At 45.6% G+C, this 24,605-nt stretch overlaps 1 protein-coding gene across 8 annotated transcripts in view; it reads right to left on the bottom strand.

The window, feature by feature from the left end:
- The window catches only part of SYNJ1 (synaptojanin 1), a 59,119-nt gene extending 37,646 nt beyond the window's left edge, over positions 1-21,473 (bottom strand). For 7 of the 8 annotated variants that reach the window (XM_072138622.1, XM_072138626.1, XM_072138627.1 and 4 more), the window contains exons 1-7: positions 21,345-21,473; positions 20,241-20,390; positions 6,436-6,522; positions 5,653-5,920; positions 4,526-4,751; positions 2,087-2,170; positions 1,127-1,188 (exon numbers count right to left, since the gene is read on the bottom strand). In XM_072138622.1, coding sequence (XP_071994723.1) covers positions 1,127-1,188; positions 2,087-2,170; positions 4,526-4,751; positions 5,653-5,920; positions 6,436-6,522; positions 20,241-20,364 — 851 coding nt within the window. In that variant the 5' untranslated portion in view covers positions 20,365-20,390; positions 21,345-21,473. Of the gene's footprint in view, positions 1-1,126; positions 1,189-2,086; positions 2,171-4,525; positions 4,752-5,652; positions 5,921-6,435; positions 6,523-20,240; positions 20,391-21,340 lie in introns of all 8 variants that reach the window. The other variant, XM_072138623.1, reaches the window with a different exon arrangement.
- Between the last annotated feature and the right edge of the window lie 3,132 nt (positions 21,474-24,605).

Raw genomic sequence — 24,605 nt, 5'->3', positions numbered from 1 at the left:
ATGACCCTAAGACAGTGATGGCTAACCTATGACACGCGTGTCAGTGCTGACACGCGTAGCCATTTTCACTGACACGCGGCTGCCTGAGAGTTCAGTTTCATCCTACATGACCAGGTGCAGTAGCCGGGAGGCTGAGAGATTGCACTGAGCTTCCAGCACTCCCCCCTCCTCCTCCTCCCCCGGGCCGGCCCCTCCCCATGTGTGAGCTGTGCCTAGTGTCTCCAGTCAGCACAGGTATCAGCACGGGGTACAGCAGGAGAGGTGACCCGGCCGTAAACCAGGGAGACTCTTCTGCAGCTCCTGATAGTTGTGGTGGGGGGGAGGATGGCAGCACAGTCAGAGGCCACATTGCTGCTGCCTTGTGTGATGTCCCAGCAGCTGCCACCTCTACACTGACCATCTCCACAGCAGGGACCAGGGAGGACAACCACTCCCATCATATAGTGAGTAAGGTCAGTGCACTGTATGATAGAAGACAGTCATCAGGTCTTGTGTGTCAGTTTTGTGACGTACAAGCCCTGAAATAATCGCAACGCCTTGCAAATAGCCAGATATTGCGATTATTTTGCTCCTCATGAGGGAGATGCAGACAGCGGCGCCTGTGCCCTCGCTATAACCTGTGAACTTTCATGACAGAAAGTTCACAGGTTACTAAGCATTTCCACACCTGTCTGATTGTAACCGATCTATTACAATGTGTGATTTGCACATAGTAATAGATAATTGGGAAAATCCCCATATACTGCCATACTGTAGTATACTGTAGTATGGCAGTACATGGTAGGATCAATCAGACAACCTACGGTTAAAGTACCCTAGAAGTTAAATACTATACATATTTGTTATTTAAACTATAAATATTACAAAATTATGTTTTTTTTGTCAAGGTGACACACCACCCGAGTTATGCTCTGTTTTTTGGCGAATTTTGACACGCCAAGCTCAAAAAGTTGCCCATCACTGCCCTAAGATAACAAAAGTCGGGAAAAAACAACAAAATCTCTCATGGTGCTTGTGTATTGTAAGGTTATGTGGCATAAATTCCGATAAACCTCAAGTATCTTTGTGTTGTATGTACTAAAAAGACACCGATACGTGGGACCTACCACAGAACTGTAGCACCTACCTGTCAAACGCAGGCGCATTGGCCTCAAATCCCCTGGACATCCTTACACGGTGCGATCCAACCTGAAGGATAAGGGATAATGTAATAAGTTACTTTCTTATGGAATAGATGGATTTCCAGGTAGGGAGATGGTCAGCAGGGTCCAGGGGAAGAAGAAAACCTTTTGTCACGTCAGACATCACTGGCTGGGGGACTTGGGGTGAGTATTATTCCCCAGTTCTCATCTTTTCACACTTCTTTTGTGATAAGACCATGTTTATTCTGGAGCTAGTCCAGGTCAGTGACTCTCCAGAGTATGGAAAAGTACATCAGAGATCTGACAGCCCGCAAAGATCACCAGCCATCAGATCATTGACAATCGGGGGCTCAGTATGTACAAAGCTACTGTAATATAATGTATATATTGTATTCCTTATCCTGTACTGATCCTGGGGTACATCCTGTATTATACTCCAGAGCTGCACTCATTATTCTGCTGGTGCAGTCAATGTGTACATACATGACATTACTTATCCTGTACTGATCCTGAGTTACATCCTGTATTATACTCCAGAGCTGCACTCACTATTCTGCTGCTGGTGCAGTCACTGGGTACATACATGACATTACTTATCCTGTACTGATCCTGAGTTACATCCTGTATTATACCCCAGAGCTGCACTCACTATTCTGCTGCTGGTGCAGTCACTGTGTACATACATGACATTACTTATCCTGTACTGATCCTGAGTTACATCCTGTATTATACTCCAGAGCTGCACTCACTATTCTGCTGCTGGTGCAGTCACTGTGTACATACATGACATTACTTATCCTGTACTGATCCAGAGTTACATCCTGTATTATACTACAGAGCTGCACTCACTATTCTGCTGGTGCAGTCTCTGTATACAAAAGCTGTGGCTGACTTGTATATAAAGGGTTAAACTTCTTTCCATGCAGTGCAGGATAATAACTCACCTGAAGACCGGGCTGCTCCCAGAACAGCGGCACAGAGCCCCGGATTTGTATAAATGACGCCACGCAGTCATCCAGGTATATCACCTGCAGAGGAACAAGACGCCTGTCAGCACATTGACTAAAACTAAGAAATTGCAGGCAAAGCTCTCCATGAGCAAACAAGAGGCACACACAGAGGCCGATCAGCCAGAACCTGGAAAATATTCAATATTTGCTTAAACAGCTCTGACCCGATCTAGGCACATTCATTTCAATGGACCCATGCACAAGAACATCTTTGTTACATATCTGTGTGGAGTCTGTAGTAACCTCTGTGCAGGTATATTCCTGAGTGTTTCTGCAGTTTGTGTCTTCCAACAGAAGTCTATGGGAACGTGAAAAATAAAGATACCCCACAAGTGTCATCCATGTGCGGTCCGTATTTCCGGATCAGTTTCTCGGTAAGACAATCATGTGACCCTTCAAATGTTGCAACAATCTAGTGACATCATTTGCCACCCGAGTCTGTGGGGTGTGTCATATTGTGCGCGAGTGAATGAATGGACGTGACAGAGCTGCGTGTGCGCGAGTGAATGAATGGACGTGACAGAGCTGCGTGTGCGCGAGTGAATGAATGGACGTGACAGAGCTGCGTGTGCGCGAGTGAATGAATGGACGTGACAGAGCTGCGTGTGCGCGAGTGAATGAATGGACGTGACAGAGCTGCGTGTGCGCGAGTGAATGAATGGACGTGACAGAGCTGCGTGTGCGCGAGTGAATGAATGGACGTGACAGAGCTGCGTGTGCGCGAGTGAATGAATGGACGTGACAGTGCTGCGTGTGCGCAAGTGAATGAATGGACGTGACAGAGCTGCGTGTGCGCGAGTGAATGAATGGACGTGACAGAGCTGCGTGTGCGCGAGTGAATGAATGGACGTGACAGAGCTGCGTGTGCGCGAGTGAATGAATGGACGTGACAGAGCTGCGTGTGCGCGAGTGAATGAATGGACGTGACAGAGCTGCGTGTGCGCGAGTGAATGAATGGACGTGACAGAGCTGCGTGTGCGCGAGTGAATGGAAGGACGTGACAGAGCTGCGTGTGCGCGAGTGAATGGAAGGACGTGACAGAGCTCATTGTGCGCGAGTGAATGGATGGACGTGACAGAGCTCATTGTGCGCGAGTGAATGGATAGATGGATGTGACAGAGCTGTGTGTGTGAGTGAATGGATGTGACAGAGCTGTGTGTGTAAGTGAATGGATGTGACAGAGCTGTATATGTGTGAGTGAATGGATGTGACAGAGCTGTATATGTGTGAGTGAATGGATGTGACAGAGCTGTATATGTGTGAGTGAATGGATGTGGCAAAGCGGTGTGCGAGTGAATGGATGGATGGATATGGCAGAGTTGTGTGTGTGAGTGAATGGACGTGACAGAGCTGCGTGTGCGCGAGTGAATGAATGGACGTGACAGAGCTGCGTGTGCGCGAGTGAATGAATGGACGTGACAGAGCTGCGTGTGCGCGAGTGAATGAATGGACGTGACAGAGCTGCGTGTGCGCGAGTGAATGAATGGACGTGACAGAGCTGCGTGTGCGCGAGTGAATGAATGGACGTGACAGAGCTGCGTGTGCGCGAGTGAATGAATGGACGTGACAGAGCTGCGTGTGCGCGAGTGAATGAATGGACGTGACAGAGCTGCGTGTGCGCGAGTGAATGAATGGACGTGACAGAGCTGCGTGTGCGCGAGTGAATGAATGGACGTGACAGAGCTGCGTGTGCGCGAGTGAATGAATGGACGTGACAGAGCTGCGTGTGCGCGAGTGAATGAATGGACGTGACAGAGCTGCGTGTGCGCGAGTGAATGAATGGACGTGACAGAGCTGCGTGTGCGCGAGTGAATGGAAGGACGTGACAGAGCTGCGTGTGCGCAAGTGAATGGAAGGACGTGACAGAGCTCATTGTGCGCGAGTGAATGGATGGACGTGACAGAGCTCATTGTGCGCGAGTGAATGGATAGATGGATGTGACAGAGCTGTGTGTGTGAGTGAATGGATGTGACAGAGCTGTGTGTGTAAGTGAATGGATGTGACAGAGCTGTATATGTGTGAGTGAATGGATGTGACAGAGCTGTATATGTGTGAGTGAATGGATGTGGCAAAGCGGTGTGCGAGTGAATGGATGGATGGATATGGCAGAGTTGTGTGTGTGAGTGAATGGATGTGGCAGAGCTGTGTGTGTCTATTCATTTTGCAACTGTATTTTTTTTATGTTTAATCTAGGATGCATCTTATAATCAGAAAATATGATAAATGAAAACAATTTGCAAAGATCAGCACTTTATTAGCACCAACATATATCCAGAGCATCCTAAAAATGTTAGTTTGCTTGATGGCATACAGAGATATTCCCCCTTCTATTACCTCCAGAATGAAGAAATCAATGTCCAGGAGACACCTCACCTGCTCAGTCTCAACAAAATTTGCCACTTGGCCATTATCATTTGTGCCACGGACATTAAACCTGGTCCCTGCGCGCTCACAGCTGAGACGGGAGATGATGCATGCCTTGGCTTGTTTGTGTGCCGCATATATAGTCCTAATCTCTACGCCCCCGCACATGAGGCGCAGCAGCCAGTCGTCACAGTTCACCCCGTAGTGCTTCAGGTGGAGGTGCAGAGACTGGTTCCTGGAGGAGAGGAGAAATGAAAGGGGGATAAGATTAACTCCACCTTTCATTGTCCTTAAGGAGTCAAGTCATTGGAATCTTCATCAGCTTCTCCTTATCTATCAGCTGTCATTATGGGAGAAAGAGTCAATTAAGACACACGGCTTATAGCAAGAAGAAGGTGAAGGGGACAAAATGACATTTCACCTCTTTCTTCATCTGAACTATTCATTTCTATTGTTTGGTTAAGCTTAGTTCAGACTTTAAGGTTTTATATGTAATTGGCGTATCCATTCCACGTCAAGACAATTTGAGATTCCATTACCGAATATAACAAATATCCCCCTGGATGTAACCTGCAGCCTCTCATATTCTCAGTGCTATAAATTTCTGAGCCTCAGGCTTTACTAATAGAGTCTATGATTCTCCTCGCAGTAGGATTTAACCAGCGGTAGCAAAAAAAAAAAAAAAACTGGTTGAACCAGTACTAAATCCACCGACAGCCCTTACTGGAAGGAGATAAAGAGCTGATGAGACCTGGACAAGATCTGTCATTGCTACAGCTTTTACGTATCTAGACAAAGCACAATGGCTTGTGAAGTTGGGCCAACGTTGGCCAAACCGGCTGTCTGAAACCTAGTGTCAGAAAGAGCAGAATTAGGCATTTACCTATCAACATGCCGATCCTTCATATCTCAGAGAAGATAATCCATTGCCATAGGAGTCTCTCAGCCAAGTGTGCATGTGTGCAGTAGGACAGAAGGAATGGCTTTAGGCTGAACAAGCATCTGATATGTATAGGCAGCCTCAGTGCCCCTCATTAGCTGGGGCAAATGCCACTTCAGATCACGCTATATTAACCCATTGCTACAATACTTCCTGAGATGTTTTTTTATTTGGCGAGGTCCCACCCCAGACTCACCAGAAGAAGCGGTTGTCAGTCCTTTGTGCCTGGGTACTCCGATGAGCATTGAGGCTCAGATCTAGACTGATACCTGTAGACGACCAGGCAAAATAGAAACTGCCTGAATTCAGGACCTTTCGGACTTCAGACATTCGATCTTCATCTGTCGGATCCATTCTTAAGGAGATAAATTCGGTGGAAGTCACCCGAAAAACTTCAGAGTCCTGAATCTTTCCTACAGACATGCACCCGGTGACCACCACCAGGTAATGGGACATGGTTTCCCCTAAAAGCGATATGAAAAGACAAATAAAATGTACGGAATTGCATTCCCTCCACCCATTCCTTAAGAGCTTTATAAAAGTTAACTATAAAGTTATATGGATCCTAACATGGAGCTATTATCCACTGGGTCCCATTGCTCACTAGAGTTGGGGTCCCTTACACCCTTATATTATAGAGGGGCTGGTTGCACATGTCCAGACATTATTGGTGGTCGAAAAAAGAGAAGCGATGAGTTATCTTTGTCAACTGACCCCTGAATAATGGACTGTTGCTCTATTCTGAAAGGGGTCCAAGACCCCCGTTCCTGTGATTGACCCGAGTCCTACTGGTTTGGATGATATCCTCTATGCAGTGAAGAGGGAAAAACTTTAAAGGGGTGTGCCAGTCATTTTAAGTGCAAAACACATGCATGTAATGTACAGATATACAGAGTATACAGCATGTACATTAAATATCCCGCAGCAGTGATTCCCCAAAAGCATCTACAGTTATTCAGCCAAGTCCTGTATTTCTTACCAAGATTTAACCGGAGAACCCCCAGGAGGCCGTAAGTGTCCATGACTTTCGTGTACGTGCCCTTAATGGCTTCTTTTTCTGCAGAGGCTGCAAAAGTCAGAAACAGAGAACCCAGGGATTAACGATCTGCAACGAGGACTAGAAACAATAGGGTTAAAGAATGTATACGGCACGAATAGCAATCCCATCCATCACCTGAACCAGTCATATCAGATAGGAGACGTTATAACAACACGCTATACCATAATACAGACTCTATATACATTGCGGGAAAGGATAACACTAAGTAAATCCAATATCCCCTTAAATATGCTCCTTTATAAATACCTTTTCTTGTTATGTTTGCACTGCCGGACTATAAATGACTTCCAGGCTGACAGAAGATAAATATTATCTGCGGAGGCACAACATGCGGCTTATCTGGGGTCATCTCACCGACGCTGTGATCAGTCTGGGCTGTGACGAATGTACACTTATGGCTTTGGCGGTATGAAGTCTGCACCATGTGGCGCTCTGTCTCAATATTCAACTATAGGCACAATGCTGCCACCAGGTGCGGGATACAGTCATGTGACCCAAAGCGCTGTATATCCATGCACATTCGGACAGATGAACAATGCCCTGATGTGGGATTATTTTTCGGGCAGACATCTCTTCTGAATGTGATCTGCTTGGCCGAGAGTGCATGTGTAATGAATAGATAGAGGGTTTTCCTCTCTGGAACAAAAGGATTTGGGAGTTGAATTCCAACTTGTCCGATCATTCTCTCTTTCCGAGTCAGGAAGCCCTATACACGGGTAGTTGTCTGTACCCAGCCATCCAAATCACTATATGGGAACCATGACACCTCACCCATTGTCAGAGGAGTAAAATCAGAGCTGTATTACGTATCAGTCAGCTGGGGAAATCATGGATTGCGGATTCATTTTGTCAACTTATTTACCAGGAAAGATCATGGTGTATATGTTAAAGGGATTATCCATGGGAATTTGAATATTTCATTTCTGTGAAATAAGGTCCTTCGCCCATTGCTCTGTTTTTATATATTGATCCAGAGCAGGGACCCGGAAGCAGCGTCTTTACACTGCTTTGCAATGAAGCTCTGGCTCACATAGGTCACAGTTTCCTCGAACCAAAAATCGGAGCTTAATTGCAACAAGAGACCAGTTAGAACCTGTCACAGACGTGAAAATATGGACAGCATGTAGATGGAAATTAGGTTTAAAAATGATTCCCATTATTAATGTGACAAGGACTGTGTTTCTGTTTTTCCTTCTTGTATTCGGGCTACCAGTAAAAACAAAATTATAAAAAAAAATAAAATAAAATCAAAAAAGAATTGTTCCCATCCATAGGAACGCCATTAACTTAAATTAGGTAAAGGTATGGCTATCCAAGAAAATGAATGGAAGTATTCAGAGGGACTCTTAATTTTTAGCCTAGTCTAGCCTGCACATGTCTGGCACGTGTGATGACAGATGTGATGAGTTAGTATTATCTAGTGAGAGCAGACACCATTACATGGCTTTATTAGCAGCAATGTATGTAGTATTAACATATAACGGAGATATAAGATGTGAGAGTGAAGGTTATCGCTCAGTGCACAGCACTGTGTACCATACCAGCCACCCCATCCATATACAGCCCCATCTGTCACACTGCATCCACTCACAGCCCCACACCCCCTCCACGCGTCTTGTATCCGAAAAGAATGGATTACATGCTCCGGCGATGGACACATGGGGGATTCCTACATTGTCATTACACATGGATAATATCTAGTACTGTAAGGGTGGTGTCACACGTTACCGTTTTTATTCCGCTTTGTAACGGAATCAAAGAGTACTGGGTGGTCCGCGTTGTAGGCAATCAGTGCCAGGTGTCTTGCATTTACACAACACAAGACACCTGGCATGGATTGCCGATTGCGTGCATTTGCATACAAACACATATGCGATCAGCCCCGGTGCGTTTTGATTCCGTTACAAAACGTAAATCAAACGCAACGTGTAAATCAAAACGCTATTGTGCGACACCACCCTAACATCCAGCATCTGAAAAGGATTAGGCCATGTGCGTATTGCTGAAAGGCAACTCCAGCATGTGTTTAGGCCTAAAACGCTTCAGTTCAGGAACTAGCGGCAAACGTTTGCCCTTTAATTTTGATTCAAAACCCAACTGAAGCACAATGGGGGACATTTACTATGGCGTTTCCGCCAGTTTTGTGGCGCTCTCACCACATGTTCTGCTCTCCGACCTATTTATTAGCTGTCGGGGACAGAAAAAATGCCTTTTTCCGTCTGCTCCGACTCTTCTCCGAAAAGGGGCGTGGCTTTGGCGGAGTGGAAACTCAGACACAATTACTATGTGTCGCAGCCCTTTTTGGGCGGTGTAAACTGACGGAAAGTAGACCAAAAGAAAACTGGTCTAGCAGGGACTGTTGGACACATTTCTGGTGCTCGGGACAGATTTTGTCCCAGGGACAGAAAATAGTCTCGGCGCCAGAAATGTCTCTGCACAGCTCCACAATATTAAATGTGTGTCTTCTTACCGAGAGCAGGTCGGTAACAAAGCCAATGCAGACACCGACACTGTAAGTAAATGTCCCCCAATGTGTGTACATGGCCTTACGAAAACTACAACAAAACAACCTGGCAGACATAAGCATAGTTATATTAATTATAGAGGGAACAAAAAAAAACAACACATTCAGGTGAAGATTGTATTTAAAAATATGGAAAAAAAACTTGTAAAGGGTCCCCACAGAAATCTCATCCATATGCAAAACACATCCCCAAAATGCCATGCTTGAACGCACCCAAAGTGTGGATATACAACCTGTACGTTTTAGGGGGCATTTTCAACACGATTGCACCTGTTAATGACTACAGCGACACCAAGCGAATTTCTTTCCCCTGATAATGTCTTAGAATTGGTTTTAGCACTAACAAACTCACTGAATATACCCATAGCTGTACACCACAAAAATCTATAGGGGAAACTGAAAGAGGATCTTACTGGTAATACATTAGACTTGTATTAGCTGTGAGGAAGGTGTCACGTAACACGGTAAGCCTAAATACATTATCTATTGCTGTGGGTATCATTTCAGCCTCACACAACCATATCCTGGTTACACCAAGGTCTACGGTCACATCTAGGTTGTCAAAAAGGTTCATTTACGGCCTACAAAATCTACACCTCCATCAGAGCTTGCTGGGAGTCGTAGTCAAAAAAGATACTGGGGGAGATTTATCATCACGTTTCTGAGGTAAAACTGGTCTAGTTGCCCATGGAAACCAACCAGATCCCAGCTTTCATTTTATAAACTGCTGTGGGGAGATGAAAGCTGAGCTCTGATTGGTTGCCTTGGGCAACTAGAACAGGTCTGCTCTGAGAGACTTATGATAAATCTCCCCCACTGTCCTCAATATCAGGTCCTACGACTACTGCAGGCTTTGCTGTGTCCTACTAGGCCACAGTTGAAGTTTATGGTACCCATGACAAATATGAATAAGTGAGACCCTGAGTGAAATTACGGTGACTTTAGGTAATTGGGGACATTCATGAAAACTGATTACAAAAATTGTGTTTTCCATGGTGTATATGATATTACGTCATTACTCAAATGATGGCAAGCATGTAGACAAAATGGCAGCAGTGGTCTCATGTAAGGAGTCGGACCACCACTAATCTGATATTCGAAGAATAGTCTATGTGTAGTTTTAATTTTCCATCGACATCGGAGACCAAATATCGCTGTAGAAACAGTTCACTCCCCACAAGCGCTCCATGTTTTGGGCTTGTCATCTGGATCTTTCAGTAGTGCAGTCTACTTAGGGCCTGTAACCTTAAAACGAAAAGGAAAGCATAGTAACAGAAGGAAATTTCTGACATTGTTAGTAAGGAACTAGAGGCAAATAAGTCAGACCATAATTTTGGTATTTACACAGGACAGGCGCTACCATATAAATATAGAGGCCCAGTTGGGTGCAACCTGTATCTGACAGAAAATGTAAAATAAATTCCCAGGGGTACATGGCGGGGCACATTACTGGGATTATATAATACATACAGTTATACATATGTAAAACACGTATGACTTATGGTGAGCCTCCGACGCCGAGACCCTGAGGAGATGGCGTGCAACTATAATGGAATCGCAATACGCTCACAGGCTTGGGTACATTGACGTATGGACTACTTAGAGGGAACGATTACATCAGCGCTTTTCTTCATGACAAACAAATTTATAAAAGGCGAGGACTAAGGGAAAAAAGCGCAACTCAAAGTTATTAAGAAAATGCACAAAAGTCATGAGGCAAAACATTTCTATACTGGAGAAAAAGACGTTGTGGATGCGGTTTTTATACTAATTTTTCGAGCAGGTTCCTAAACCTGAAGACTGACACTGTAGGCATTGTTTTCCTGAAGGTCCCACTTATCCCTATAGGCACCTATAGTCTGATACAAGGCCACCTACACTTCTATAAATAGAATGGTAGTAAAAAGTCCCAGGAGACCTTTTATTTCAGAAACAAAAGTGAAAATCACATATTCGATACCCCTGCAAATAAGGTCTGTTAGGCCAATCTTTTAGGCTTTATTTGGAACATGGCCGCCATCTTGAAAACCACCAAATTGGATCAAGGCCTTTTTTTTTTCACGGAGAAGGTGGTCATGTATCAGATCAAAGACGACCGGAATGGACTCAGAAATCAATTGCCACAATAAGATTTGCAATATTTCATGGGGTTTAAAAATTATCAACATTCTCTATAGCAGTGGTTGCAAACCTTTTAGACACCGAGTGCCCAAACTACAACCAAAACCCACATATTTTTCGCAAAGTGCCAATGTAAGCAGTAACTTATTACTCCCTGCTCTTTCACAGGTTTAAATTGTATAAGCACCTGAGGACATCAAACAGTAGAAAGAAGGAGAAGTAGTTTGGATTATCATTGTAGCTTCCTTCTACAATGGCGAACCCTGCCCTGGGGTGATGGCAAGGGTGCCCATTTAGAGGGCTCTGAGTGCCACCTCTGGCACCCGTGCCATAGGTTCGCCACCAGTGCTCTATAGATTCAAGGACTGAATCCAGTTCAGCTCTGCGTTCAGCACCGTAGACAATACTTCATATAAATATGCATCACAGGGAAGGTACAGGGTTGTGGTTAAAACTATGTGTGTTGATAAGGGTACGGTCACGTGCTGTGCTTACAAGCGAAACGGGATGTGCCTTCAGCCGAACACATTTGCAGTGAAACGCATGCGATTGGTAAACAATTGCATACATTTCACTGGAAGCACTAATGAGATCAGGTCCAGGCACGGCCCCCAATGCTTGGAAACGCAGCGCAAGCGCAGCTTGTGACCGTTCCCTAAAACATATTTCAGAAGAGGTGACACTCTTTAAAGGGACTAAAGGGACCCTATGCAGGTCCATGCATTACTGCACAGCTGTAGTCAGACTCTGGAGGGGGATCAAAGTCTCCTCTGCCACATAGACAGCAGCTGTACTTAAAGGGGAAGTCATTGTACCATAATATAACTGTGATAAGTATAGCTATTCACTGTACATAGATTGTATAAATGACTTTTGGACAGGATCCTCTCTACTCTGCGGGTCTGTGTAAATATGACAATGTATTTTTATAGGTTGGCAGTGAATGTAGACATGGCGGTGCCGTCTGTCCTGAGCCCGATTTTACAAGGCATATGACGTCCAAACATTGCTGTGTTATCAGCCTTATACTCAGGAGATATGAGCTGCTGTGTGCATGATATCTGCTCAGAGAAATCACAGATCATTGTACTTTACCACACAGGAGCAGATGGCAGATAAGCAATGCCAGGCTGTGCATACCCACCGAATCAGCTACACTGTCTGATATGCCTGCATTCACACAGTGCCAGTTACCGCGTCATATGTTCTAGCCAACACTAAACATATGTGGGGTGTATACCCACCAAAAATAAAAAACTGCAGAGGAACATAAATCGGACTTATAAAGGTTGAACAAGGGCGGAGGTAACATTGGAGCCCGGAGAAAGGGCCGAAGAGTTGGTTACGGGCAGAGAAATGGGGGGCAACAGACTGATTCAGATTTAAATTTTGGTCCAAAAATTAGTTAGTTAGAAGTTATTATCAAACTTATAAGGTCCACAATCAGTGCACTAGAAGCTACGTTACCTTATGGATGGTCCAAGTCACGTGACTTTCCGAAACTTGGAGAAAGTTACCACTATAACCCCTGAATAGATGGATGACAGATAAGAGAATGTAGTGGTCTCTTGAGTCTCTAGCAGGGGAGAGGCCTCTCCTTTGGAGTCTCTACTGCAGTCGTGCATAGAGTACTCGGATGGTTAAACCCGTTTTTACAATCCGTGCAGTACACAAGAACAGGGTGCGCGGCCTGCGTTCAGTACAATGAATAATTCTGCCGTGATGACACTAAATTAGATTATTACAGGACATTAGGGTGCGGTGAGAGCTCGGCACCTGGCCCCAGGCTGCGTCTAATCTTATAGACAATTGGGCGACCACAGGAATGGCGGAAGGAGACCGCACGCTCTGCATAGTTATGTCCTTCCAGAAGTAATAATCATGACTAGATCCACGAACACTGTACGTTAGTCCAAGACCTTAGCCATTTCTATGGAGTAGGATTGGTGGTCTCCTGATAACTACAAGTCATAGAAGGAAAAATTAATACACATAACACTAAGCGGAGATTGGGGGCTCCTCCATCCAGCCGTCTGCTTGTCCTGTTCTGCAGCTGTTGTAATATATTACAGGCAGTCCCCGGGTTACGTACAAGATAGGTTCTGTAGGTTTGTTCTTAAGTTGAATTTGTATGTAAGTCGGAATTGTATATTTTATCATTGTAGCTCCAGACAATTTATTTTTTTTTGCCCAAGTGACAATTGGAGTTAAATTTTTTTTTTATGTAATTGGACCAAGGATTATCAATAAAGCTTCATTACAGACACCTTACAGCTGGACATTGCAGTCTGGGACTTTAGTAAAGCCTCCAGAGAGCTTCACCAGAGGTCACAGTGGGCAGAGGGGTCCGTCTGTAACTATGAGTCGTCTGTAAGTCGGGTGTCCTTAAGTAGGGGACCGCCTGTATATGTATCCTGGGGCCCCCCAGTGACACAACGAAATCTGCACTCTATGTTCTGTGTAGGTTGAGGTTACTACCCCTGTTTACATGATCTGTGAGGGATTGTCCACTTGGATAGGGGTTTAAATCAAATTTGAGGACAATCCCTTTAAGAGGGAAGTGGTTACCAGCAACCTCCACAAACTACACACAGAAGCTTTTAGGATGTCTTTATACAGGTTTCATTGATGGCTCTATCCATGGGATTCTACGGAAAAAAAAAACTCCTATCTATCCCCTCTGTTACTAAAGATCCAGTCATGGAGGAGGAGCAGTTACAGCATATAGTTAAGCTACCCCCCACAACTGACATTGCTAATCCTGCCCCCCTCAGTGTGCGACTCAATGAAGAGAACTCCCGAGAGAGGGGTGAATGAGGGGATTGAGAGATGCTGGCTGTATGTGACTCGCTAAAGAGAATACAGCTCCCTCATCACCCCTACTTAAGGAATTCTCTTTAGCATGTCACTCACAGCCAGCGTCTCTCTCAATGCCTGCGTCACCCCTGCCTCAGGAATTCTCATTAGCGAGTCGCACACAGCCAGTGTCTCTCTTAATCCCCTCATTCACCCCTCCCTCCAAAATTCTCTTCAGTGAGGTACATACAGTCATTGTCTCTCTGTACACCCACAGTCCTGTGGATGGAGGGGTTAGCAGTGTCAGCATCAGTCAGGAGGCAGTGTAGCTTAACGGTAGCTAACTAAGCTGTGGCTTTTTAGCCTCCATGACTGGATCTTTAGTAACAAAGGGGTTAAATAAAAGTTTTTTTCCGGTAGAATAAAAACTCTGCTCCCATGGATAGAGCAATCGGAGAATCATGAATAAAGACATCTGAAATCTTCTGTTTTTAGTTGAGAGTAGGAGGGGTGAGGGTGAGATTTTTGGTTACATAAGTCAAGTGTATTTAACCAAGGATGACCCTATAAGTAATTTTCCTAGAATATCCATCATGAATAATATAAACAGTTTAGGACTTCACGTTCAGGTGTATAATCTCCAATCAAGATCTCTTCCAAACCACTTTTGGCTTTCGGCGACCCCTGCGCTTCCCAAAGTCTAAATAAGGAAGACTCAGTGTGGCTATTTGTACTGGATTTGGTCGTGGATCAAGACCTGGCTTGTATCTCAGAGCAGACTAGAGATTTATCTCCTCCCCGAGGTTGGATGAAGGATACGGTGAACAAGTCAAAACCACCAAAAACATTAAAACGACCCTTACCCTACAAAATAGATGCAGTTTCCAAATTTTATACGGTGTCAGAAAGTGACTACGCAAACAATACAAGACCGCCGCAGCACGATATCTCGTTCTCTACCATTATTTTCTCCGCTCAGGCATTTCCTGAGTAACACTAATGGAGCAGGAAGAGCCGGCATGCCGCTATGAGATTTCCCTATTTGATAAGGGATCTCACTTGCTTGGCGGAGCCTCGTTGGGAGGTCTGGACATTGTCTACACTGCCGTGCCCACCTCCATGTGTGTGTGTCAGGACCGGCACACAGCTAATCCCTACATAGGAAATATTAGTGTGAGCGCTGGCAGGTGGCGTCCGGGACACAGACCCCCAAGTCCTTGTGTACATCCACACGTGTAATGTATAAGCTATAGCTGCTCCGCAGGTTACATAAGGAGCAAGTTGTAGACAATAATTCTCAATGTGGTTCCTGGAACGTCTCCGTTGATCCAGTCATGTACTTTTCCTAGGTGACCCGTTACATGTAATCATACTTGTTCCTGTAAACTCCCCCCCCCCCCCCCTGCCTTGTCCTAAAGGATTGGCTCGTCACAGACATCCCCTTTAAGGGTCACATCTTCCATGGCCACGAGTTGGTTGTCTCCTGTGAGGTTCCCATGATTGTGCCAAAGTGTATTTTGCCAGAGGAAAATGCCATTGGTCCTGTTGTAGTTATTATTGTGATATATATCGAGGGTGCAAAACTTCCAGAGATACCAAAAGTGTCACCCTCCCCTCCATATGGGTTATAATTCCTAAAGTTGCATTTTTACCTTAAAATTTAAGGCTTAAATCACATTCAGGCAATTCAGGTATTTTTTTTACAACAGTTGCTCTGCACCTTTCCTGACAAGCAGGGCAAAAAGGTCATTCTATTGGCTGCTTTTCCAACCAATAATGGATCAGCATATAGGGATGTACCAAGGGGGAGGGGGGACTATACATGTTTATATATAGCACTCATCTCATTTGGTGGCTGTGCACAACAAGTGGTGCTTATACTTTTAGTAGTAACAATTGGAGGGACCCTGCCAAGGCGGTTGAGAGCCATGGATTTTATGATTAATTCTCAGGTCTATCCTGACAAATGTAACCGCGTTATTGTAGAAACCACTGATTAACATATCAGTTACTATCATTAGCTTTAGGAATGTAATCTTGCGGACAAGTTCCCTTTAAGGCATCAGCTGCTCCAGCACAAAAGGTTTGGAGTCCTGGACAATCCCTTTAAGCATTAAATTCCTCAGCCTTCCTTCCTGCGCTCAATACAAGTTCCTACATTACTAAGAAGCCGCTTCTGTGAAATAATGCAATTTTTTGTAAAAAAAAAAAACAAAGAAATGAAAAATTTAGTGTCGGCATCATGTGACTAAAGCGGAAAGTGAAGAGCTGGAATTTTACCAGAAAGGGAACAAGAGGGCAGCAGGGCTGTGGAGGCAGGATAAAATGGACTGACTCCGAGAAACATACTAAAAATGTATAAAAATTATGAACTTTTATTAAATGTCTGTTCTATTCCTGATCCAAGGATGTAGGTCAGGGGTGAACAATATTTATTGGTCCAAGGGGACCAAATTTTAAAGGACATCTACCACCAGGATGAAGGATTGTAAACCCAGCACACTGACATACTGGTGTGCGCCCCCTCTGGCAGGATCTACTCTTATTTTAGCTTAAGAAAAAAAGGCTTTAAAAATGATGCAAATTAACCTGAGGGGTTCTGGGCTCCACAGATGTCAATCAGGCCTGGAGCCCCTCAGACTCATTTACATAATTTTTAAAGCCCGAATGCTATTTCTAAATGCTAAAAGAAGAGCAGTTCCTGCCGAAGGGGGCATACACCAGGATGTCAGTGTGCTTGGTTTATAATCCTTCATCCTGGTGGTAGATGTCCTTTAAGGGGCCGCTTCAGAAACATGCAACCTAGATGCCCCAACAACCACAATACAGCACAAAATACCACCCCAGAAATAATACATACCCCAGTACAGCAATAAATACCACCCCAGACACCAAATAATTCAGAGCAGACAATAATAGTGCAGACCCCAGAGAATACAATAATAATAATGGAGACCCCCAGAATATAAAAAGCACTAATACTGTAGCCCCCCCCCCCCAGAATATAAAAAGCACTAATACTGGAGCCCCCCCCCCCCAGAATATAAAAAGCACTAATACTGGAGCCCCCCCCCCCAGGAATATAAAGCACTAATACTGGAGCCCCCCCCCCCCCCCAGAATATAAAAAGCACTAATACTGGAGCCCCCCCCCCCCCCCAGAATATAAAAAGCACTAATACTGGAGCCCCCCCCCCCCAGAATATAAAAAGCACTAATACTGGAGCCCCCCCAGAATATAAAAGTATTAGTACTGGAGCCCCCCAGAATATAAACGTACTAATAGTGGAGACCCCCAGAATATAAACGTACTAACAGTGGAGCCCCCCAGAATATAAACGTACTAATACTGGAGCCCCCCAGAATATAAAAAGCACCAGTACTGGAGACCCCCAGAATATAAAAAGCACTAATACTGGAGACTCCCAGAATATAAAAGCACCTATACTGGAGACCCCCAGAATATAAACGCACTAATACTGGAGACCCCCAGAATATAAACGCACTAATACTGGAGACCCCCAGAATATAAAAGCACTAATACTGGAGACCCCCAGAATATAAACGCACTAATACTGGAGACCCCCAGAATATAAAAGCACCTATACTGGAGCCCCCCAGAATATAAACGTACTAATACTGGAGACCCCCAGAATATAAACGCACTAATACTGGAGACCCCCAGAATATAAAAGCACTAATACTGGAGACCCCCAGAATATAAACGCACTAATACTGGAGACCCCCAGAATATAAAAGCACCTATACTGGAGACCCCCAGAATATAAACGTACTAATACTGGAGACCCCCAGAATATAAACGCACTAATACTGGAGACCCCCAGAATATAAAAGCACTAATACTGGAGACCCCCAGAATATAAACGCACTAATACTGGAGACCCCCAGAATATAAAAGCACTAATACTGGAGACCCCCAGAATATAAACGCACTAATAGTGGAGACCCCCAGAATATAAACGTACTAATAGTGGAGACCCCCAGAATATAAACGTACTAATAGTGGAGACCCCCAGAATATAAACGTACTAATACTGGAGCCCCCCAGAATATAAACGTACTAATACTGGAGACCCCCAGAATATAAAAGTATTAGTACTGGAGCCCCCCAGAATATAAACGTACTAATACTGGAGCCCCCCAGAATATAAACGTACTAATACTGGAGCCCCCCAGAATATAAAAGTATTAGTACTGGAGCCCCCCAGAATATAAACGTACTAATACTGGAGCCCCCCAGAATATAAACGTACTAATACTGGAGCCCCCCAGAATATAAAAGTATTAGTACTGGAGCCCCCCAGAATATAAAAGGATAAATACTGATATATTGGGTTCAGTGTGTGTTGCGGGGGAAATACATAGGACATCCGGCATCCGAGCTCACAAGGTTTTGTCCTTGCGGCTGCCTGTGATACCAGGTACAGGGGCAGCGGCTTGTTGAATATTGCAGTAGGCGCTCCAGTCCCTACAACCCGATGATTGGGAGTGGCAGTGGGGGCTGACTGTCACCCACACAACAAATCCCAAGGCTACTTATACATTACCACCATCTGTAGACATAATATGCGTTTCCATGTCAGTAAAACATGGCTGCTTTCTACCAGAACCAGCGCCACCCCCGTCTATGAGGCGTGTGTGGTATTGCGATCTAGCTCTGTAAAGTATATGAAACTTAGCAGCAACCCCACGTTCTACTAATCCTGGACGACTCTGCTCCGTGCTCATCTCATCCCTATGTATAATACCGTAATCCCGCACAGATTACTTCTGTAAAGCTTCAAAAACTACAAATCCACCGCATGTGAACGCGGCCCTAGATGCTGCTCTGTAGTCGCAGTTTTTGTTCTCGTTGATATATAATTCGGTGCTTTTTATTTGTGGTTTCACCGCCTTCATTACAACCTTGTAATTAATTACTCGTCTTCAGGATAATGAATGGCTCCTTTTATCCCTCCTCAGAGCCATCATTTACAATAAGTGGAGGATGTCGTCCTCCCGGTATCAGTCATTATCACATTAGATGCTCCTTAAAGTGACCTCCACCCACAAAACGAAATTTGACTAATAGTCACCATACGAGCCCCCCCAGTCGTGTCTCCCATTCTGCTACGGTTTCCACCTCCACTTTGCCGATTCCAGACACCCCCTTAGCTCCTCCGAAAAGTTCTGCTACCCCAATGCAGAATCCCCAATTATAAATCCTCACCCACGTCATCAACCCCCTCACATATGGCAATATAAGTCCTAACTGCACATACCCCCTGCACGTGTGTACACATCATTGCAGTGGCACACTATATCAAGAAACACAGTTCTGGTGACATATTCAAGGGGAGAATCTCCTCTTTGATATTTACCAGGATTGTGTTTCTAGGTGTCAAAAAACCCTGAATATCCACTGTTGAATTTGCAATTAAAAATATATATTTTTATAGACAGCTCCCCATTCTTGACTGTACCTAGTACAGTGGATATCTCCAGTTCTGTAGCACCGGGACACACAAGATTCTCCTCTTTAATGTCCATCAGAACTGTGTTTCTAGGTGCTACACACCATGAGAAATTTATACAGCAGTTTATACAGGGATACACAAAAGGCACCTCACTGACTGTCCTCAGCAGGGACCTACACGAGAGGCACTTCGCCCACTATCCTCAGAGGGACCTGCACAAAAGGCACTTCGCCCACTGTCCTCAGCAGGGACCTACAGTAGAGGCACTTCGCCCACTGTCCTCAGAAGGTACCTGCACAAAAGGCACCATGCTCACTGTCCTCAGCAGGGACCTACACGAGAGGCACCATGCTCACTGTCCTCAGCAGGGACCTACACGAGAGGCAATTCGCCCACCGTCCTCAGAAGGGACCTGCACAGAAGGCACCATGCCCACTGTCCCCAGCAGGGACCTACAGGAGAGCCACCTCACCCACTGTCCTCAAGCCATGAAAGGCGCCTCAGCCCCTGGATTTTAGTCTATAAGATTAGACCACAGAACAGCAAAACCATCACAAGAAGGAAAAGAACAGGGGATAGTTAAAACTTGTATAATAAGAACAGTGCAACCTCTTACCCATCTCATACACCATACCAGCAGTATAAAAAGAGGACATGAGTGTACAAGTCACAGAAGAGTGCACCACACATGGACAAAGGGGTGTGGCCAACACCCAAAATGTCATCACATGCTCCATACACCACTCAGTATGACTGTCAACCTCCGGTACATATCACACACTCAGCTCTGCTGCATCAGTCACTTACACAGAACGGCCACCGCTCCGGACTCGAACATCAGACATTCCTCCTTGTTCCGAGCCTCCACCATGACGCTGAACGGAGGGGGGTCCAACTTGTGGAAGATCCGATATCCTTTACTGAACGCCATGGTGCTGATGGACTGGGAAGAAGAGCCTGGAAGAGACAGTTATATGGTTAGACCTCTGCTTGCTTGGAGGGAATAGAGACCTTCATGTTTATATCCAGCTCCTTACAAATAGTACAGTGATAAGCGGCACCAGATGGACTCCGCTTATCTCCTTCAGAAGAGGACAAAACCTTCATACTACACACCTCAGCCGGTGCAGAACCTTCATACTACACACCTCAGCCGGTGCAGAACCTTCATACTACACACCTCAGCCGGTGCAGAACCTTCATACTACACACCTCAGCCGGTGCAGAACCTTCATACTACACACCTCAGCCGGTGCAGAACCTTCATACTACACACCTCAGCCGGTGCAGAACCTTCATACTACACACCTCAGCCGGTGCAGAACCTTCATACTACACACCTCAGCTGCTGCAGAACCTCATACTATACACCTCAGCTGGTGCAGAGAACCTCATACTATACACCTCAGCTGCTGCAGAACCTCATACTACACACCTCAGCTGCTGCAGAACCTCATACTACACACCTCAGCTGCTGCAGAACCTCATACTATACACCTCAGCTGCTGCAGAACCTCATACTATACACCTCAGCTGGTGCAGAGAACCTCATACTATACACCTCAGCTGCTGCAGAACCTCACACTATACATCTCAGCTGCTGCAGAACATCTTAATACATTATCATTTGCAATAAGGAAGGGATCTTAAAAAATAAGCATTATAATGCATCCTGGATGATACAAAAAACCTGCAGATTATGGACAAAACATCACCCCAAAAAAATCTAAATCTTGCTCTATGAGGATGCAGGTTGGTGATGAGGCTGTGGCTGTCACGACACGGGTGTGACAGGGGCCTGCTGCAGCCCGGGCCTCCCGGTAGCGGAGGTCACATGACAGCTGTCACCCCGTTGTGCGGGGGCGGGTGCCGGTGAGTGGCCGGGGGGGCGGGGGCTGGGCACATACCTACCGCTGCCCGGGGATGTCCTCTGCTCCCGGCGATCACCGCGCACTGACGGCTCCTCTGCCGCGGGAGTGCGCTCGCACGGTAACAGACGCAGGGGGCGCGCTTTCCCCGCCTTCACCACGCCCTCCGAACGTGAAAACACGCCCACAACATCTCATAGTGACACGCTATCCCCGCCCTCACATCGCGGTAGCCACGCCCTACGTCGGGTAGCGTGCACATGACGTCATGTAGCGACGGCCGCCATCTTTAATATGGGCAATGGATGATATGTGATACCGGAACTACATGATATTATTATCTCCTTATGATAATCAGCTGTGAAGTGAAATAATATAACAGCGGTTTGGTCTGAGGGGGAGCAATAGATACTGACACCAAGGAGAGAACCGGGAAAGATTACCAAAGAAAAAAATATTTTTTTATTTTTTTGGGGGAGGGGCGTAAAGGAAATTGGCACAATGGAATTAGAAAAATGACACAAAAATTGGTTGACAATATCAGGCTGGGCAGTGCTTATATAAAACCCCGCCCCCTTGAGGGGGTTATTGTGGTTTCTTGTTTCTGATTATTTCCAAAATTTGGAAAAATCCAGGAAATTGGAGACTGCAGTTTTGTACAGTGTTACTGTAAAGTACAGGCAGTCCCCTACTTAAAGAGAACCCGTCATGCAAAATAACCCCCCTAAACTAAATATATTTTCATAAACTGCCATTAGAGAGCATTGCCTCTATCCCTTCATTGTCCCTCTACATGCCTGTAAACCTAAGCAATGAGGTCCTAAAGCTGTATGCAAATGACCTGTGAAATGTCCAATGAAGTATTAGCTAGAGATGAGCGAACACTAAAATGCTCGGGTACTCGTTATTCGAGACGAACTTTTCCCGATGCTCGAGTGCTCGTCTCGAATAACGAACCCCATTGAAGTCAATGGGAGACTCGAGCATTTTTCAAGGGGACCAAGGCTCTGCACAGGGAAGCTTGGCCAAACACCTGGGAACCTCAGAAAAGGATGGAAACACCACGGAAATGGACAGGAAACAGCAGGGGCAGCATGCATGGATGCCTCTGAGGCTGCATAATCGCAACATTATGCCAAAATTATGGGCAACAGCATGGCCATGACAGAGTGACAGAATGAAGCTAGATAGCATCTAAAACATCCAATAATTGACCCTGACACTATAGGGGACGGCATGCAGAGGCAGCGGCAGCAGGCTAGAGAGTGTCATGGCGACATACCCTAAATGGACTCAGGCTTCAAACCAATGGGTGGCAGAGAGGAACCAAAGGAGGTGAGCAAGAAGCGCTCAAATAATATCGGTACATGATAAAAGTTTGCCAGTATATTTTGTGGATTACACAGCAGGGTGGCGACAAAGTTAACATGGAAGCCATGAAAACAACCCAAAATTCTGCCTGACACAGCTCGTTTGATAAGGGGACCATGTATGGAGGCAGTGAACTAGTAGTAGATTAAAGGTGCTGCAGTTAAAACTATGTTAGTTGGATCTTGGCATGGAGCTGGCGCTCCGCTGCCAGGCGAGCTTTCGCCAATCCAAGCCCCTGTCTCTAGGCTACTCCCCAAACAGCACTTCTAAGAACCTTTTGTATAAGATCAAGTGTAGTAGCGTTCTTATAAGTTTGGGATATGGCGGGTGAGGGGAATGTAAACAGATGCGCAAGAAGCGCTGAAATAATATCGGTTAATCATAAAAGTTTGCCAGTATATTTTGTGGATAACACAGCAGGGTGGCGACAAAGTTAACAACTTTGATGTGGAATCCATGAAAACAACCCAAATTTCTGCCTGACACACCTCGTTTGATAAGGGGAGGATGTATGGAGGCAGCTATATGGACGACTTTTGGAGGTAGCAATGGAGACAACGTGTGGAGGCTGCTATGGAGACAATTTAATTTGGATAGTGCCTGTATGTGGCAGTCCCAAAAAGTTTTCAAACCAGAGGAGCAGGTAGGTGTCCCTCCAGAAAAATGGAATAGATTGAGTGCATGTATGTGGCAGTCCCAAAAAGTTTTCAAACCAGAGGAGCAGGTAGGTGGCCCTCCAGAAAAATGGAATAGATTGAGTGCCTGTATGTGGCAGTCCCAAAAAGTTTTCAAACCAGAGGAGCAGGTAGGTGTCCCTCCAGAAAAATGGAATAGATTGAGCGCCTGTATGTGGCAGTCCCAAAAATGTTTCAAACCAGAGGAGCAGGTAGGTGTCCCTCCAGAAAAATGGAATAGATTGAGTGCCTGTATGTGGCAGTCCCAAAAATTTTTCAAACCAGAGGAGCAGGTAGGTGGCCCTCCAGTAAAATGGAATAGATTGAGTGCCTGTATGTGGCAGTCCCAAAAATTTTTTAAAACAGAGGACCGGGTAGGTGGCCCTCCAGAAAAATGGAATAGATTGAGTGCCTGTATGTGGCACTCACAAAAATTGTTTCAAACAGAGGACCGGGTAGGTGGCCCTCCAGAAAAATTAAATGCATAAAGTACTATAGCAAGAGCCAGTGGGCCCTGTCAAAAAATAGCCAGTTTCCTCTGCTTTACTGTACAAAGAGGAGGAGAAGGAGGAAAATGAGGAGGAGGAGGAGTGGATCAATTATTCAGGTTGAGCTTCCTTCACCTGGTGGAGATTGGAAATTCTGAGAAATCCAGCCTTTATTCATTTTAATAAGCGTCAGCCTGTCAGCGCTGTCAGTCGACAGGCGTGTACGCTTATCTGTGATGATGCCACCAGCTGCACTGAAAACCCGCTCGGACAAGACGCTAGCGGCAGGGCAGGCAAGAACCTCCAAGGCGTACAGCGCCAGTTCGTGCCACATGTCCAGCTTTGAAACCCAGTAGTTGTAGGGAGCTGTGTGATCATTTAGGACGATGGTATGGTCAGCTACGTACTCCCTCACCATCTTTCTGTAAAGATCAGCCCTACTCTGCCGAGACTGGGGACAGGTGACAGTGTCTTGCTGGGGTGACATAAAGCTGGCAAAAGCCTTGTAAAGCGTACCCTTGCCAGTGCTGGACAAGCTGCCTGCTCGCCTACTCTCCCTCGCTACTTGTCCCGCAGAACTACGCACTCTGCCGCTAGCGCTGTCAGAAGGGAAATACTGTTTCAGCTTGTGCACCAGGGCCTGCTGGTATTCATGCATTCTCACACTCCTTTCCTCTGCAGGGATGAGAGTGGAAAGATTTTGCTTGTACCGTGGGTCCAGGAGAGTGAACACCCAGTAATCGGTGCTGGAATAAATTCTTTGAACGCGAG

The sequence above is a fragment of the Engystomops pustulosus genome, chromosome 2 (assembly GCF_040894005.1).
Source record: "Engystomops pustulosus chromosome 2, aEngPut4.maternal, whole genome shotgun sequence".
Taxonomy (NCBI): domain Eukaryota; kingdom Metazoa; phylum Chordata; class Amphibia; order Anura; family Leptodactylidae; genus Engystomops; species Engystomops pustulosus.
Note: the sequence above shows the minus strand (reverse complement) of the source record. Positions and strands in the feature narration are given on the sequence as shown.